Source organism: Leguminivora glycinivorella, chromosome 10 (assembly GCF_023078275.1).
Source record: "Leguminivora glycinivorella isolate SPB_JAAS2020 chromosome 10, LegGlyc_1.1, whole genome shotgun sequence".
Lineage (NCBI taxonomy): Eukaryota > Metazoa > Arthropoda > Insecta > Lepidoptera > Tortricidae > Leguminivora > Leguminivora glycinivorella.
The window spans coordinates 4,969,054-4,988,708 of NC_062980.1; the positions used below are offsets into that span (position 1 = coordinate 4,969,054).

At 38.4% G+C, this 19,655-nt stretch overlaps 1 protein-coding gene across 1 annotated transcript in view; it reads right to left on the minus strand.

Annotated features, from left to right (window-relative positions):
- Positions 1-18,403, minus strand: part of LOC125230338 — a 142,238-nt gene extending 123,835 nt beyond the window's left edge. The window contains exons 1-2 of the mRNA XM_048135470.1: positions 17,899-18,403; positions 5,060-5,246 (exon numbers count right to left, since the gene is read on the minus strand). Of these exons, the coding sequence (XP_047991427.1) occupies positions 5,060-5,246; positions 17,899-18,403 (692 nt within the window). The remainder of the gene's footprint in view (positions 1-5,059; positions 5,247-17,898) is intronic.
- Positions 18,404-19,655: the final 1,252 nt, after the last annotated feature.

Consider the following 19,655-nt stretch of genomic DNA (forward strand, 5'->3'; position numbering starts at 1 on the left):
CATCAGGATTCGACTGTAGTTCACGGCGTAAATCGTCATCATTGAATGCAGGTGGTCGCCCTGAGCGTGACTGACTTTCAAGGCTCCTGTCTCCTGATTTAAAACGGTCAAACCATCTGGACACCGTGGCATGGCATGTACTTCCAGCGCCCAATGCAGTGTTGATATTGTCAGCCGCAGCCCGCGCACTGTGGCCTAACAAGTACTCGTATAAGTAAAGTGTTCGAACTTGTCGCTCGTCCATTTTATTTCAATCTAACTAAACCAATCACGAGGGCGGCTTTATATACCCTCACATTAGAAGTACCTAGAATGTTCTACAACATACTAGAATATTATCGAAAACAATTAACTTAAGAAAGGAAATGTATAGAGTTTTGTAGAGTGTGTCATTACTTTTGTGCCAACCCAATACATATGTATAAGTCAGTCTCAGTAGGTAGAAGAAGTACTGACGTTGACCAAATAAGCAAAACATTTTTTTTTCATTGGGGACACCTTACACAGATCAACCAAGCCCCAAACTAAGCAAAGCTAGTACAGTCAGCTGCAGAGAAAATTATATATTTCTCTGCAGCTGACTGTACTATGGGTGCTAGGCGACGATATACATACTTATATAGATAAATACATATAAAACATCCATGACTCAGGAGCAAATCGTCACTACTTTGAAAAAATCTCGTATCTCACGCTGCTCCTCAAAGTTAAAACGCAGTAAGCCTATATGCATTCCATACATTCTTACTAAAATTTTCTTTTCATTGACAGACGAAGATACAAGTTTTTTTTAAAGTAGTGACGAAATATCTATGTTCATCACACAAATAAATGCCCTTACCGGGATTCGAACCCGGGACCGTGGCTTAGCAGGCAAGGTCACTACCAGTACCAACTACGCCAAACCGGTCGCCAAAGACTAAGGTTTTCGAGAAAAATTTTCGATTTTCTGGACTTATCCATATTATTTAATAATATGGATAAGTCCAGAAAATTGTTTATTTGGGATCCATGGGATTCTTCATGTTTTGTAACAACTTTTCACCATGGTGCAATAAACGATATTATAATATTATGATTATGATTATGAAACTATTATGCAATACATCTGTACCAACTGTACCTACCGAGGACCAAGCGAAATCATTCAAGCATATTTTTACGTCAGCGCACTTTCGAATTACCCCAGGCCCCGTAGCCGAATGGCATTTCTCCGACGCCAAACGAAAGCGATACGCCGCTGGCTCTGTCGCGCCAATACGCAAGCGCGATAGAGATAGATATCTACTAGCGCTTCGTTTCGTGAGCGTTTCGTGAGCGGTTGTGCCATTCGGCTAGCCACCCTGGATATCTCACGAAACTTTACTATCGCCAAATATTGACCCCATTTCGTGTGACCCAATGTCATTCTGGATTGTGAGACGCCCTATCTATTACAGTATCGCCGCCGTTATCATTTCCGCCTGTCAACAGATGTCGACCCCCAGTCGCGTCGTCAATATTACATACCTAATTCTGCCTATAGAAAAAACGGAAAAAATGTCGGAGTCAGATCGTCTAATCCGGCAGGTCATGAAATACTTCAGACCAATAATATAACAGGTGATCATTATTGTTTCATTCAATAAGTAGATCAAATCCTGTAATGCGGGGCTCATATTTCTGAACAGTTTGATGTTTAGGCATCTGAAGCAGTGTAACAAATATATTCTTCCTATTTAGACGGTGGCAAGGTGTTAACTGCACTTTAAATGACATATCGAAAAGGATATCGGTCGAAAGGGGTAATTTACGTTGACTGGAAGGATTCAGGTTTAAGTTCGCCTTTGTACACCATAACTATACTGTATTTCTATGTCCTAACTTGTCTTATGTACAATAAAGTGTTCTTTCATGGGTGTCCTATCGACACGGCTGATAGACGCATCCGGCGACGCGTCACAAGGGCTGGCGCTTACCTCTCCCAGCGTATTTCTCTGGCAATTCAGAGAGGTAATGCGGCCAGCGTCTTGGACGGGGTTTTCTTTTTATGATGGTTTTTTTCCCTCTCTTCTATTTAGTACCTATTATTTAACTTTTAGTATTATTTTTATTTATTATAATTTTATTTTTAAGTTAGTTAGTTTAATCTTATACTTTTAAACGAGCAATTCTTGTATATTTATTTATTTATTTATTTATTTATTTATTTATTTATTTATTTATATACACCGACGATCTCGGAAACCGCTCTAACGATTTCGCTGAAATTTGTTATGTGGGGGTTTTCGGGGGTGAAAAGTCGATCTTACTTGTCCTTAGGTCCCGGAAAACGCGAATTTTCGAGTTTTCATGAGTTTTTCTTCGCGCGCCATCTCGTGTGGAGTAGTTGCATTATTAAGACAGAATTCTTTCGCTCGATGTAGGTACTATTTATTGCAAAAACTAGATGGCGACACAGGTCAAGGCCCCGTATACGAAGCAACAAACATTGAGTAACTTATGAATCGCGGGCGAGGTGTAATAATTTTTTCAAGTCATTTCATATTACTGAAAAAAATACTTACCACGAATAGAAAATTACACAATTTTTTGAATGACATTTTTTGTGGCGGAAGCGCGCCATCTCGTGTGGAGTAGTTGTATTGTTAAGACTGAGAATTCTTTCGATCGATGTAGGTACTATTTATTATCAAACTAGATGGCGACACAGGTCAAGGATACGAAACAACAAACATTGACTAACTTATGATTCGCGGATGACAAAACTTGCGTATTCATTAAGTGCTTTAATTATTATTACGAATTTTAAGCTTCTTCCGTTATCTCAGTAGTATTTTTAAAATTAAATACTTCAAACAGACTTCTGTTTGAAGTATTTAATTTACATATTATATACGCATATTGTTTATGGATGGATAAATGGAAAACGTAATGCAGTATAAATTCCCAACACTGAGCCCTAGAATGGAGTTTAAAGTATAAAAACATACCGGTAAAATTCTGATGCCGGAACTGATGCACTATTTTGCTATTTTACACATATTTCGTAGCCATATGGCCCTGCAACTTTAAGATATACTTCACTTGTAATCCACCACACAGCTTTAATCTCATTTGGTTTAGTATTCACTCACTTTTCGTAATAAATTCACTTTGTTTTGGAGACCCTGCGTGGGTTAGATGTGTTCTGTCACTTCTGACAGTTTGACGTTTATAAACTGGTTGGGGAAGATTTGAGTCACATAAATACCCGTTCAATGAAAGTTTTTTTTTCTTGTCGGAGAAAATCTGATTTCATTTTCATTAAGATAAATTAACATTATAACATGTAAAGTAATTCTAGGATATTGGTTTGCAATAAAATTTAGCTAATAGTTTGGTTTTGTTTTTCTTCTGCGGCGTTAGTCGTGTTCTCATTTGTCTATGATATGGTCATTAGCAAAGGTGACTATTTGCATTACGGGGTTGAAGATTCGTTTAATGTAAGTTAATTTCTTCTTTCCATACAAAAATACTTAGAATTTTAAAATGAGGTGTATGTTGTTATTTGTCTTAATTTTTGGTGAAAGTTTTCACAATCTAATATTTCCTTTTCTTTGGTTGGATACGTGGCTAAGGTCTCGGGCCACCATTGAAATATTGTGATTGCCTGAAGTGAATCGTAGCTGACAGCATGTGAAATTTTGAGATAGTTAATATCCCAGGCAATCTATTCATTCCGGGCCTAGCCCGTTAAACTCGATTAACCTAAAAATGTAAGCCGCCCTTACAAAGAAAAGTAAACAGCCAGTTTATTTCGCCTTCAATCTTCCCATCGCTGCCACGTGAGAACGTGACGGTGACATCCAGAGGAAAATAAGGAAAACACCCAGCCTTTCTGGGTGTTTTTATCCGGGTATATGTTCCCCATACTATCCTGCTACTATCCTGGTATTATGTCCTGAACTGGAGTTAGCAGTTTGCTGCCAAAACTACTCGTGAGAGAAACCGCCCAAGTTTGTGAAACGGATTAATACCTAGGATATTTTACATTTATAACATAGCATTTTTAATTAAGGATATCCATCCAGGAATAAGACCAATATAATTTTGTGGAGCGATATAAATATATATATTTCCTGTAATAAAACTTAAATTAAATACTTCCACCTCCGTTAGACTGTACGATGGTGATAGAAAATAAGAACTTAGTGAAGGTTGTTCTTACAATAAATTAATTAAATTAGTTATAGTTGTTTCTTTCAATTGCGATCATTCGTTAGCTAAAAGAGTGAGGAAAGGGGCGCTCTAAAAACTTAAATTTGTTCTTTAGTACTTTCGTCAACAAGTTTCAATATAAATACCTACCTCATTCTTTGCTCCCAGGCGAACGATATCCCATGACCCTGCTCGAGTTCTTTAAATTAGCTGAGGCATAAATAAAACGGGTGTCCGAACTTATCCACATAGAAATAAAGTTATTATCCGAACTTACCCCAACCTATGTGCATAGGTGAAAGACACTGTTACATGTTTCTAGGGACCCCTCTGTGGTGCCGAACATTATAAGTGGCACGCATTCTAGAATTATCCGGAAATAATAGGCACATACCGCCATCTGTTAACTGTAATCCGTACTAGCAAGTACTGTTAATTTAGAACTATGAACAAGTAAAAACGAGCAATTCTTGTATATTCCTTTATTTATTTATATAGACGTTCGCGGAAACCGCTCTAACGATTTCGCTGAAATTTGTTATGTGGGGGTTTTTGGGGGTGAAAAATCGATCTAGCGTAGCCTTATCGCCATCTCGTGTGGAGTAGTTGTATTGTTAAGAGAGAATTCTCGGGCGGCGAAATTAACGACCATATAGCTGCGCTTAGCTCAGCGATGAGGTCGATCTAATAATGTTCACAGACAGATCGCATGTGTCAGGGTTTCGAATTTCGGCCAGAAATTAAGTTTTTGTTTTTATTTTTTTTACAACAGTTTTTTTTTTATATAAAGACGTGATATAATAAAATAGAACCGAGCGAAGCTCGGTCACCCAGATATTTAGTAGTAATACGCGAAAAATATTCGTGCTTGGGGGGTTACTTGTTTGTTCCGCTCGCGGTGGAGACCACTGGGTGTTGGTGCTCGGAGGCTCGGGCCTTCTTTTTGGAGCTCGGGAGTCGCCTGAGGGAGAGGGGGCTCGATCCCCGCTCCGGGTCATTCCTGGTGCAGAGGTTATCGATCGCGGTCCAGCGCGGAAATGCAGCTAGCGTCTTGGGAACCTTTGCACCTGGAATGACTCGTGGGGGGTTGTTTGACTGATTGTTGTTGTGTTTTTTTTTTGTGTATTGGTGTTTGATCATAAAGTATATGTATGTTAATTTAAGATGATGTGTTATAGAATTATATATTGAAGTCTGTGTTAGTATTTAAGTTAGTTAAATAATATTGAACAAATGTATCTTGAATTCTTACGGTTATCGAATTTTTGCTCAGATTTATTTGTGAATTTTATGTACATTTTATTTATGACTACGCGATTAAATTACAGGTTCGACATATGTTTAATTAGTTATATTTTAGTTTTGTATATTTATTTTTAAGTTTTTGGTTATTATTAAGTTTTATATTTTATATAATATGTATTGTTGTTAAAAATAAATAATATAACTAGTACATAAAGTGTTTACATTCATACATTTACGAGAGGGCGGTGAGAGACACACGTAGTTATGTGACCTGAACGGAAAATATTATGAGCATCAGTGACTAGTGCGTTAGGTAAAATCTTCATGAGGTCTATCACATCTTGCGCTCTCGCCTGCGAGTCCATACTTGAAGCAACTAATACGTATTCTGTGCTTGAAGTCGCGTTTGACTTGCACGCGAGAACGCAAGTTGTGCTATTGTATGTAACTATAGTTGACGTCCAAAAAAGTATCAAATTGAATTTAGATCAAAAGAGTACTTAGTCACACTGTGTCGGTTTTCAGTAAGACGCTATTTCCATAATAGCTTCATTTTAAAATCGATCAACAGCAGTCAACCAACAGTGCACCTTTTGGTTGTAAAAGTCAGAGATATTTAAAACTTACGTTATGCTCCTGGCGTCCTCTCGCAAATGGCTGCATGTAATAGAAATTGGAAATAATAATAGGTCGCTCTTGGTCATTTTTAAGACAAAATAGTGAATTTTTACATTAAATAAATAAAGAAAGGATATTTTTACACAAAACCAAGCAAATGGATGAGCTAGCTCAAGAAATGTTGTAAGTGATGTAGTAGTGTTTTGGAAATACGTAACTCGTGTCGATTTAAAACACTCCCTTTAGTCATGTTTTAGTTTACCGCCACTCGTTTCGATTTTCCTCTTTTCCGCTCTTGTATCGAAATTGATTATTATTTACTTATTAAACAGATATTAATAATAACTCCTACCGAAATCAGTAGACATTCGATATTTTATTTGTAGGCCATTATGTGAATGGCTGAATCAACCTTTACCTGTCACTCAATGCCATAGTTACATCTTGTTACTTTATATACTTCAACCTATTCATAACATTAATTTTGTCTGCCATATAAGTAGGTGTCCTTGTACATAGAATCGAGTTAATTAACATCTTGCAAGCCAATGTTCCACGTGGGTAAAATGTAAGTTTCTCATCAGTACCCGCAGCCAAAACAAAAGTACAATCGTTGAATCGCTCTCAGGTTGTGTATTGTTCGCCACGACGACCGGCAGATCGATTGTAATATTGGCTACAGGCCTTCTTTTCTAACAGTCAAAAGAGTAAACAAGAAGGTATTCATTCACGAACTCCACCGTCCATACATAAAACAAGTAGCTTATATAGATTTACTCCTAACGCTACGTCTTAATTGAATTGCAGAAATAGACTTTTCTACGAAAATACGTCTTTGCCTGCATCTTATTGCCAGAACCTATCACATGTAATTGAAAATACACAGTCGTCGTAGTAATCAGACTGCAAATATAATTTCTGCAGATATCATTGCTACAAAATAAGTGGTGGTCTCGACGGAGTATAATTTGCTTTCGGTAACATTTTCTAGGGATCTAAAATAAACTGAAGCAATAACTTTATTTACATTGCTTCTGAAGAAGATGTTTGTAAATATTTCTTATATTTAGTTCTTTCATGAAAAAAGCTTACTGCAAGCATCCCACTGTCATTTTTCCTTACGTCTGTGTCTATATTTAGCACGATCCACAAGGCTGTCACTTAGACAGATCTAACAACTAAATAAAGGATCTTCTGTTCTTTTGTTAAATGTGAAGATAATGAGGGTGTTGAAGATCGTTTCGCGAAAATGATCATGAGGTGCACGCCTTCAAGACAGTTGTCACTGTACTTTTTAGGGTTCCGTAGTCAACTAGGAACCCTTATAGTTTCGCCATGTCTGTCTGTCCGTCCGTCCGTCCGCGGATAATCTCAGTAACCGTTAGCACTAGAATACTGAAATTTGGTACCAATATGTATATCAATCACGCCAACAAAGTGCAAAAATAAAAAATGGTAAAAAATGTTTTATTAGGGTACCCCCCCTACATGTAAAGTGGGGGCTGATATTTTTTTTTCATTCCAACCCCAACGTGTGATATATTTTTATATTAAAGGAAAAAATGGAAAAATTTACGCTTCCGGCGGGACTTGAACCCGCATCATTTGCAATCCGTGCAAGGCTCTTAACCAATTGAGCTACGGAAGCCGCGCCAGACATCGCAAATCTTTCCATGCCTTTCCTTATGTACACACGTCTTGGGGTGACGTCTAGCGCCATCTACCGACAGACTATTACATCTTGTAACGGCACTGGAGTCTCAAGTTATATTGAGAATTCACCAGTAACAATGTGCTAACCCATACTAAATTTATTTTTAACAAGCAGAAACGTCTGCTAACGATTCTAAACATTTTTATATTAAAGGAATTTTTTTCCTTTAATATAAAAATGTTTAGAATCGTTAGCAGACGTTTCTGCTTGTTAAAAATAAATTTAGTGTGATATATTGTTGGATAGGTATTTAAAAATGAATAAGGGTTTACTAAGATCGTTTTTTGATAATATTAATATTTTCGGAAATAATCGCTCCTCAAGGAAAAAAAAGTGCGTCCCCCCCCTCTAACTTTTGAACCATAAGTTTAAAAAATATGAAAAAAATCAAAAAAGTAGAACATTATAAAAACTTTCTAGGAAAATTGTTTTGAACTTGATAGGTTCAGTAGTTTTTGAGTAAAATACGGAAAACTACGGAACCCTACACTGAGCGTGGCCCGACACGCTCTTGGCCGGTTTTTTTTTAATACTCTGCCACTGGCTGACTCTTGGTCACAGACTAGCCAAAGGCAAAGACGTGGCCTATGATGAAGTGAGCTCGCCCAGAAAATGCATGTTCACCCTAGATTTTAAGGTTGCCGGGTTATATGAGCTCGGAAATATTCGCCGGCAAGGAATTCCACTCCTTGGCAGTGCGCATAAGAAAAGAGGAAGTAAAGCGCTTCGTGCGAATTTGCGGAATGTCTACCAAGTAAGGATGGAAACCGGCCGTGCGTCTCAGAGTCCGATCGTAGAATGAGGACGGTGGAATAATCTCGTGTAGCTCTTGACCTCACTCCCCGATGTGGAACCTGTAAAACATCGACAGACTGGCGACTTTCCGCCGATTTTTCGCCGATTTTCCGCCGACTTTCCGCCTTTCCTTTATCAAAACACTTCAGAACAATTTCAAATAGCGAACTCAGAATCCGTCCCTTAGATATGAAAATAAATACACTGAAAATTCTGGTGTTACAATAGCTGCAGGCTGGTGCGGTGGCTGCTGGTGTCCATCGGATAAAATGACAACAGATCTGATAAGAGACCAGGCTCGCCCACAGTAACGGAACTATCGCGACGTTCCTGAATTCAGATAGGAATTTCACAGCTGAATTGTAACCTAAATGTGGCCGAATTGTACAGAAGTATTTGTTTATTGTATTTTAAAATAAAATATTATTGTATAAATAAAATATTATTGTATATGAAGTGCAATGACGATTTATGGTGCAATGTCCGAGAGACATCGCTTTCGGTGGCTAAACAGACCTATGCAAGAGCGACATACTTTAGTAAGTGCAATTTTATTACATTTTATTCGGGTGATGACTTTACATTTGATTTTATTTTTAACCCCCGACGCAAAAACGACGGGGTGTTATAAGTTTGACGTGTCTGTCTGTGTGTGTGTCTGTCTGTCTGTCTGTCTGTGTGTGTGTCTGTCTGTGGCATCGTAGCTCCCGAACGGATGAACCGATTTAGATTTAGTTTTTTTTGTCTGAAAGCTGAGTTAGTCGGGAGTGTTCTTATTCAAGAATACATTTGCAATATGAAAGTTTAATCTTAGAGATTTGATCAAATCTCTGTTTTGATCATTTCTATTCAACGTACCTACACATATAAATTAGGTAATCTAAAGAAATCCTACATCGAAATATGAAAATGTATTACGTGATTTTTCGTCGATCAAATTAAATTACCAAATATTAAACGAACCACTATAAGTATAGGGGAAGGTTGCGATCATTGGACCAGCGCTTTGATTGGACCACTTCAATATTTCAAAATCTAATCGTGCTAGATGGAATCCAGTAAGGTACAAGGTGACCTTAGGCCTCACCTTGGGCCACCCCGTAACCTCAGTCGCGCCTCGCTTCCTGGAAAAGAGTGACGCGTCCAAGTGTGTTTCGAGCGCTGTTGAAGTTAAAATTACGCGAAGGAATAAAATCACGAAAGTATAAATACATTGTCAATTGAATTTGCGTATTGACGTATAATGCTTAAATATTGATTAATGAGCAAATTTAAAACATGAGTTTCCAGGCATTTGTTTTCTCTATCTAAATATATAAAAGAAGAAGCTGACTGACTGACTGACTGACATATCAACGCACAGCCGAAACCGCTGGTCCTAGAGATTTCAAATTTGGCACGTAGGTTCCTTATATAGTGTAGAGGAGCACTAAGAAAGGAATTTTCAAAATTCACCTCCTAAGGGGGTCAAATGGGGGTTCAAAGTTTGTATGGGGAAACAAGATTAGTTTGCCTATTTTATTCGAAACTTCACAGGAAGATTCCTTAAGACATATGACTGAATACGTGTTTCAGGTTTTTTGAAAATTTAACCCCTAAAATGGTGAAAAGGGGGTGATAAAGTGAAAAAATCAATATGGGTATCGTTTTTATGGTTTATCGGGTCGCTGATCACGATAAATACAACGTTTTTAAAATCTAACGAGGCGGAAGTGAAATACCTTCTCCCCTGTTGTGGTGCAATGGGGTTTAAATATCAAAAAAATATATAAAAGAAGATATTGACTGACTGACTGACATATCAACGCACAGCCGAAACCGCTGGTCCTAGAGATGTCAAATTTGGCACGTAGGTTCCTTATATAGTGTAGAGGAGCACTAAGAAAGGGTTTTTCAAAACTCGCCTCCTAAGGGGGTCAAATGGGGGATCAAAGTTTGTATGGGGAAACAATGTTAGTTTCACTGTTTTATTCGAAACTTCACAGGAGGGATCCTAAAAACATATGACTAAAGACGTGTTTCAGGTTTTTTGAAAATTTAACCCCTAAAAGGGTGAAAAGGGGGTGATAAAGTCAAAAAAGTAATATGGGTATCGTTTTTACGGTTTATTGGGTCGCTGATCACGATAAATACAACGTTTTTAAAATCTAACGAGGTGGAAGTGAAATACCTTCTCCCCTGTTGTAGTGCAATGGGGTTTAAATATCGAAAAATATATAAAAGAAGAAACTGACTGACTGACTAACTGACATAATATATCAACACACAGCCGAAACCGCTGGTCCTAGAGATTTCAAATTTGGCACATAGGTTCCTTATATGGTGTAGAGGAGCACTAAGAAAGGATTTTTCAAAATTCTCCTCTTAAAAGGGTGAAATGGGGGTTCAAAGTTTGTATGGGGAAACAAGATTAGTTTGACTATTTTATTCGAAACTTCACAGGAGGATTCCTAAAGACATATGACTAAATACATGTTTCAGGTTTTTTGAAAATTTGACCCCTAAAGAGGTGCAAAGGGGGTAAAGTCAAAAACACAATATGGGTATCGTTTTTATGGTTTATCAGGTCGCTGATCACGATAAATACAACGATTTTAAAATCTAATGACGTGGAAAAGATATTTTCTCCCCTGTTGTTGTGCAATGGGGTTAAAATATCCAAAATAGCCATAAGTATAGCTTTAGTTTTCATCTTTACTTCTGGTTCAAGAGATTTCAAATTGACACGGAAGTTCCTTAGAGGAGCACTAAGAAAGGATTTTTCAAAGTTCACCTCCTAGCATGATAATTTGACAGGGGCAAGGACAGGGACAGGGACAGGAACGGGATAGGGTTAGGGATAGGGATAGGGATAATAGGGATAGGGATAATAGGGATAGGGATAGGGTTAGGGATAGAAATAGGGATAGGAATAGGGGACGGGGATAGGGATAGGGGAGGGACAGGCACGGGACGGGACGGGGACAGGGACGGGGACGGGGACAAGGATAGAGATAGGGACGGGGATAAGAATAGGGATTGGGGTCGGAATAATCGGTCGGCAATCGATATCTAGGCAGTGTAAAATGCAGGTGGCTCAGTGGGAAGGGATTAGTAAGTAGGCATCGGCGAGTATCCTGCATCCGTAATAACTATTACATTCAATGTGCTGTAAGAAGATCGTTGTTTGCTTGCCTTTTATATGTTTACGTTTGCAATAAGTATAAGCAAAATGGAAAAAATTGTAAGCGATAATGCAAGGAAGTACTTTTTACCCTACCGACCATAGCGTCGAGATACTGGCTATGTGGGTTGTATGAAGTTTCCCCAGTATAAATATTTATATAGGTAAAATACATACATATTCGTACCTACTACCTACGCTGTGGTCGCTGTGTAACAATTCTACAATCATTGCAAGAATTTCTTTTAAAACAATAGTAATATGTGTAAGGTACAGTCAGCCAAAAAAGTGGTTTACCACTTTTCGATCAATAGAGTCGAAAAGTGGGAAACCACTTTCTTGGCTGACCGTACAGCAAATAGATCAGTTACAATGGCCCCCCAGTCGAGAATTGGCCCGCTTTACCTTAATCGAAATAATCGCGGACAGATGTACCTACAAAGAAACCTACGGATCCAAATGAAAATCTTATTTTTTGTAAACGTTTCAATAAGAATACTTTTATTACGCGGGCGAAGCTGCGGGTAAAAGCTAGTTTTTTAATATTTTTATTTGTGATTTGATACCTAGTTGCTATCAATGGACCACCTGTGGGTTCTATCATTGGACCGGTCCACTCATGGCAACTTTTTTTTTAGTATTATTCACCCGTGCGCAAATAGACAATATGTAAGAAAAAACTAGTACATATGAAAAGAATATATATATATATATATTTATTATAAAATTTGTATAAAAAATATTTCATTAAAATAATATTTTTTGTCGATTTCCATAAGTTTCCTTGATTGGAACTTAAGAAATTTAGACCAATGGTTGGTCTAAATTTCTTAAGTTCCAATCAAGGAAACTTGTGGAACCAATGGTTGGTCTAAATTTCTTAAGTTCATTGGTGGCGACTTTGTGGTCCAATGAAGGCGACTCTGGTCCAAAGAAGGCAACAGCTTATGAAAACCTTTTCACGAATTTTCTCTAAATTTATTATTATTTTTTTATTGTGAATGAGGTAATTTATAAATAGATGTCAAGAATTAAAACTTCTCAAACAAGTTTTATTTTTTGACATAAAATCTATGAATTATAGAGCAGTGAAGTTAAGTGGTCCAATGATAGCAACCTTCCCCTATGCTCTGCAATACCGCTCAATATGGGGGTGTCATGTTTTTCCATCGAATTTTGATACCTACTCATACTCATTTCATTTATAATATCAATTACAGGTCAGGCTTACAATATGTTAATTATAAGTACAGAACAATTTATAAATGTACACTCAGTTCAACCTTACTTGTCCAATCATGTAAACAAACACTGCTGGAAAACATTATCTCACTTTTCTCTGGAATTGCACATTAACCATTACTAAAAATGTTATTATACACCTAAATAAACTCGCAAAGTATTGAAATCAATCAGAAAACCACTGAAAAATATCATTTCTAAAACGATTTTCATCAATAGTTATAATTACGAACGGGTGACATCAAAAAGTCCTGACATTACGAAGTCTAGATTGTCTATGAGTCGTAATGTTGGGATGACAACTTATCGTTAGGAACGATCGATATTAATCATCGATCATATTTGACGTTTCGTTTGTTTACATGATAGGACAAGTAAAGATGAACCGACTGTATATTCTTCTTCTCCAGTCCTTTCTCCTCGCCACTTCCCGCTACTCGGGGTCGGCTTGCTTAATCTTGAGGTGCCACTTGCTCCGCTGTTAAGCGTCGTCGTGGGCTAGGCCGAGCATAAATTCATAAATTTATATTATATATAATATCGTCTTCGGTTACCGCGATAGTTACTCATGAATTAAAACTATGGAAACGGATTAATTCGCGTATAATGAATTTAAAATTCATCCCGACGTTTCGAACTCTTTACAGCGTTCGTGGTCAACGGGTGACTGAGGAAAAAATTACAATGTGCAAAAGCTACCCACATGATCTGTGTAAGGTGTCCCCAATATTTATTTATTTATTTATTTATTTATTATTTATTTACATACAAGAAATATCAACGAACCATGACCACAAATAATATAGATTTTTAAGGCAGGTTCACACACTATTAATAAAGCTAGTTATACAATATTCAAAAAATAATTAAGAGGATACGATACCGAAGCACGAATTCAAATTTGAGATTTTTAGGTCTTTATCGCCGTCGCGCTGACGGGGGTGGAACCCACAGAGAGGCCCTGTGTGCGTGCGCGTGCAATTAATCTACACAAAATTGACAAAAAACAAACTGCAAATGTCCAACACCATAGAACACAAATGCCTCACAGCCTTCGTCGTGCTTGTTCCATTATCAGATGTACTACTGGATCCCAAGCCGGTGGTAAAGTAAAGCCATCTTCTCTATTATATTATATACAATACAGGGTGTAAACCTAATACGGGCGAACCTCTTAACGGTGGTGAGTATAGGACATAAAAAATGGAATTAGATAACTTTTACTTAAAATTGAAATATTTTTTTTATCCATACAAAATAATTCGACCCGCAACGTAATGCAAACACACTCGCGTTAACCGCTCGTTGACAGTTGTCATTGATTGTCATCGCAACCACGTTTACAGTACATTGCTGCTGGGAAATTTTTCAAAAATTCATTATGGGGTGAAAATTAAAAGTAACTCAAAAACACCTCTTAATTAATGATAACAATATTGAATTATATGCCTGGTTTCATTTATCGCCCTTATTAGGTTTACGCGCTGTATATACATTAATTAATTATTTTATTAATTAACCGGTCAAGTATTCATCGGCATTATATTTTTCACGGACTACAGATGGAGTGCGGAAAGACTTGCCTTCGTATTGTTACGGAAACGTACGAACGTGTCATGCTATTTCAGTCAGTCTCAGTACACTGACTCAGGAGACTGACTGAACTAGCATGATAAATACGAACGTTTCCGAAGGAAAGCCTTTTCGGACTACATCTGTACCTAACAATTACTTGTTTTATCGCGTATTGTAAATATTGTTCCAACCATTCCGCTTCGTGTTTACCTACCCAAAAATACTTCCAAATTCATACAAATCCAGTGGACCACGAAAAAAGTTATATTAATGGAAAAACTTGTAGACTGCGCTGTTTATACAGTTGGAGTTAACTTTTATTAACCCCCGACGCAAAAACGAAGGGGTGTTATAAGTTTGACGTGTCTGTCTGTCTGTCTGTCAGTCTGTCTGTCTGTCTGTCTGTTTGTCTGTCTGTGGCATCGTAGCTCCCGAACGGATGAACAGATTTAGATTTAGTTTTTTTTGTCTGAAAGCTGAGTTAGTCGGGAGTGTTCTTAGCCATGTTTCATGAAAATCGGTCCACTATGTCGGGGTCGGGGGTTTTTTCAAAATTTTAATTTTTTCGTTGGCAATTTGTTTCTGAACCATGTTTTTTTTTTCAAAAGATAAGCGAATAAGTTTATGTGGGACTTGTGCCCTTTTGAGGGGTTTGGTACTTTTTTTTATATACTACGTCGGTGGCAAGCAAGCATACGGTCCACCTGATGGAAAGCGGTCACCGTAACCTATGGACGCCTGCAACTCAAGAAGTGTCACATGCGCGTTGCCAACCCGTTAGAAACTTGTACACTCCTTTTTGCTGTGTTGAGTAGGTACAAGCAAGAAGGAGTGTACAAGTTCCAAGGAGGGTTCGGGTTCCGACGAATCAGAAGACAACAGACGGAACAAATTAGTTCCGTAGATCCTTCCGTCACCAGTACACCGCACCCCCGTTGAGCTCCTATCTTTCTTACGCTCCGCGCACACGGATGCAACAGGTTGCACGGCGACATTTTTTGTCTCTGTCGTGCGTCTAAGGAGTGACGACAGAGACAAAAAATGTCGCCGTGCAACTGTTGCATCCGTGTGCGCGGGCCCTTATTCACCGACAGGAACACAGACACTTTTCTTATTTTTGCCCGTTTTAATGCTTCGTAGAGAACTTTGTTCATGAATCACGAAGTTCATATCGGATCAAAGCCTCTATTATGAGTTTTTTGACGTTTTCCAATATGTTACTTGATAGTGTAAACGTCACAGAAATAACGTTAATTGTATGGGGAGAGAGAACAGCGCCACGGAACCATCATCATCCTCCTTGCGTTATCCCGGCATTTGCCGCGGCTCATGGGAGCCTGGGGTCCGCAGTGACAACTAATCCCAAGATTTGGCGTAGGCACTAGTTTTACGAAAGCGACTGCCATCTGACCTTCCAACCCAAAGGATAACTAGGCCTTGGAATTAGTCCGGTTTCCTCACGATGTTTTCCTTTACCGAAAAGCGACTGGCAAATATCAAATGACATTTCGCACATAAGTTCCGAAAAACTCATTGGTACGAGCCGGGTTTCGAACCCGCGACCTCCGGATTGAAAGTCGCACGCTCTTACCGCTAGGCCACCAGTGCCACGGAACGGTTATTTACAAGAACAAAATATTAGGTACATGCATTTTTTTACATCTGCATGGGAAGCATGGTCGCGCGATAAATGATAAAACATCTGGCCGTCCCTATCGCACTTACTAATAGTGGTCGCGGTCGGGGGTTTTTTCAAAATTTCAATTTTGTGGTTAGGTTATTCACCGTGTATTCATATGGATAAATTTGTACAGTAGAGAGAATATTAAACAGCAATATACTGTTCGTTCCGTTCGTTATGGGTTTTGTGGTCCAATTGCTTCGAATTCCGGACGAGGATATTAATATTGTACCATGTTGTGCGCAGATAAATAATATACAGAGATGAATTGTAGATATGTTGGAGTTATGAGCTACGCTACGATTAAGGAGACAAGTAGACGTATTCGGTACGCTGCTGTGTTGTTACCGGCAATATTTCCAAGGCAAGTATTTTCCCAGTAGTAATACTACTCAATAACAACTTTATGTACCAACGTAAAATAGTTATTTGTTTTACAAGGGGGCAAAGTTGTTCCTAAAACCTTGAAAAACCTTCGTGCCTTGAAACCCTCGCAACGCTCAAGATTCCACTCGCTACGCTCGCGGTTCAATACATACTTCATACTTATTTATTCATAAAGCCAATTTACATGTCAACATTATAATATAAACTTAAAATTAGAAACAAAACTTACAGTTCCATGTACCTAGTTTAAATAAAGTTAGTTAATTAAGTACAACATATATTCATTAAGTTATTAATTAGATTTTTTTTACATTTTTTACATGCCACATTAAACAGACACTGACTTTGTAAGCACCAGGAATTCCCCGTAGGTGTAGAGCGGGTGTTCGACAAGCCACTTTTTTAATCGGTACTTAAAGTTGCACAAACTTGGCGCTTCTGTTATATTTGTTGGGAGGCTATTGTATACGGTAGGTCCCATTATATGCGTCAGTTTATTTGATTTTTTTAATTTCCTACTAATACCTACAAGTTTTGTGGCGTTACGTGTATTATAACTAGAACCTGACCCTTTAGTTTTAAAAGAGTCTAAGTTTCCTCTTACGTATATAGCTACTTGCATGATAATAATTGCCGGCAGTGTAAGGATATTGAGTTTTTTGAAGAGGTCTTTTGCCGGGGTATCGGTAGGCACTCGCGCAATGATCCTGACGGCGCGTTTCTGCATTCTAAATACTCTTTCCCATTGTGCACAGCGCCCCCAAAGCGCCACGCCATACTGTATCAACGCGTGTACCGTGGCAAAATAACAGGACCGGGATACCTCTGGAGTTACTGTTTTCGCGACACGAGCTAAGGCAAAGCAAGCACTTCCCAACTTGCTACATAACCTGTCGACGTGCAGGTCCCATTTTAAGCCCTGATCAATTTGGAATCCTAGAAAGGTGGTGCAGGTTGTTTGTTGGAGTATATTTACATCAATCTGGACTCTAAGTGGCCTCATAATTCTGCCAGTCAAATTGAAGTGCAAGAAGTGAGTCTTTTTTAAATTCAGGGCAAGCCCGTTACAAACAAACCACCGCGATAGCTGTGCTACTGTTGTGTTCAGTTCGCACTCTATACCATTAAGAGTAGGCGCTGTAACAATAGCAGCTATGTCATCAGCGTACATTAGAATTTCGGCTGCATGAATTGACTCTGGTAGGTCATTGAGAAGTAGGGAAAAGAGAATATTAGATACGGACGAGCCTTGCGCGACACCCATTGTTACTTCTAAGGGATCCGATCTTATTTTCCCACCGTCACTAACTGTTATTTGGGACCTTTCTTTGAGTAGGCTAGTAAACAGAGCCAGCGATGAGCCACTAATGCCGTAGTGCTGCAGCTTCGCTTCTAGTAGAGCATGGTCGGCCACATCGAAGGCCTTGGAGAGGTCACAGCACACAATTGCTACTTGCAGTTGACTCTCCTTGGCGACCATGATACGCCGGATTAGTTCTCGAGTTAGAGAAGTCGTCGAGTGTCCAGGGCGGTACGCATATTGTCTTTCAGACAGCGCACTCGTATCGACCAAGAAGTTGGAGAGACGGCTACTCAGGCCACTCTCGAGAACTTTTGATGCTGCAGGGATGATAGAAATAGGCCGGTATCCATCTATGTCCGCTCTCTTTCCTTTACCCTTAAAGATCGGAGCAACTTTGCTGGTTTTTAACAAGGAGGGCATAACGCCTTCCTCTATGCAGCGGTTGAAGAGTTCCGACATAGCAAACGCGAGCGGTATTGGGGCTAGTCGTAAAAGCTTCATGCTTATGCCAAACACATCAGTCGAGGCTTTTGGTGGTATTTTTGAGGATATAAGACGATGAACCTCATCTGCAGTAAATGGCTGAAGAACTAGGGTCTCTTTCGTAGCAGGCCGAGCAGCACGCAGTTCGCGTATAGAGATGGGTAACTACCCAGATAAATACCCGACGGTGGGTATTTACCGGGTAAATACCCGATATTTACCTACTCGCGGGTAAATACGCGGGTATTTTCATTTTTATTCCAAATTTGACGTTTTTAAATGGTGTTTGGGCTAAAATAGATTAATTTAAGTCAGTCTTTGTAATTGTACACATAATGTTTATTCAAATTGGGAACGAATAAGTTGCTATGAGATAAAATGTGATTTTAGTGTATCACTCCAACTATAAAAATCGTATAATATCATTCTCTGACATACGGAAATAATTTCAAATGCTTTTAATATAAATTATAAGTTTGATAAATTAAAACTGTAAATAAAAATATATGAATAAAAATATTTAAAAAAAATCTTTTTCAAGCTCATAACTCATACATAGTATGTTTTATGACAAAAATGCATATAAACTTTTTTGTAGGAAATTGTGTCTACTTTAGTTCGTACATACAATACTTTTCGATATTAATGATAGTTTCCATGAAATATGAAAAAAATAGATTTTACCCCCCCCCCCCCCCCCCCCCCTAACCCCACCATAACCCCCTGCAACCAGTATTAGGAACTTTATCTTTATCGTATAAATACGACTAATTAATACAATCTAAAAAGCACACATAAAACATATTTTTTTAATTATTTTTAAAAATATACATTAAAACTTCTGTAAACTTAATTGTTTATTTGACTAATTTGACTGAACAGTTTTGTTTTAAATTGTGTGTAAAAATTACAACCACTAACTTAGTATTTATCTCCATTTTAACACAAATCAGCATGTCCAACATGAAATGAATCTACCCGTCAATTTGGGTAGATACGGGTAAATACCGGGTAGATAGGTATTTACCGGGTAAATACCTGGGTGGGTAGATTGGGTATTTACCCACGACCCATCTCTATTCGCGTATCGCACGAGCAACATCCGCACGCGGAGCCCCGCACGCCATTGCAGCACTCAGAAACCTACAGTTAATCGCATTCATGGCGTGTTTTTTGCTAGGAAATGCTACCCCGTTATCATCTAAAATAACATCAGCGACATCCAACACGGGGCTGTTATTTTTACCGCGTTCCTTGTTTATTACTGACC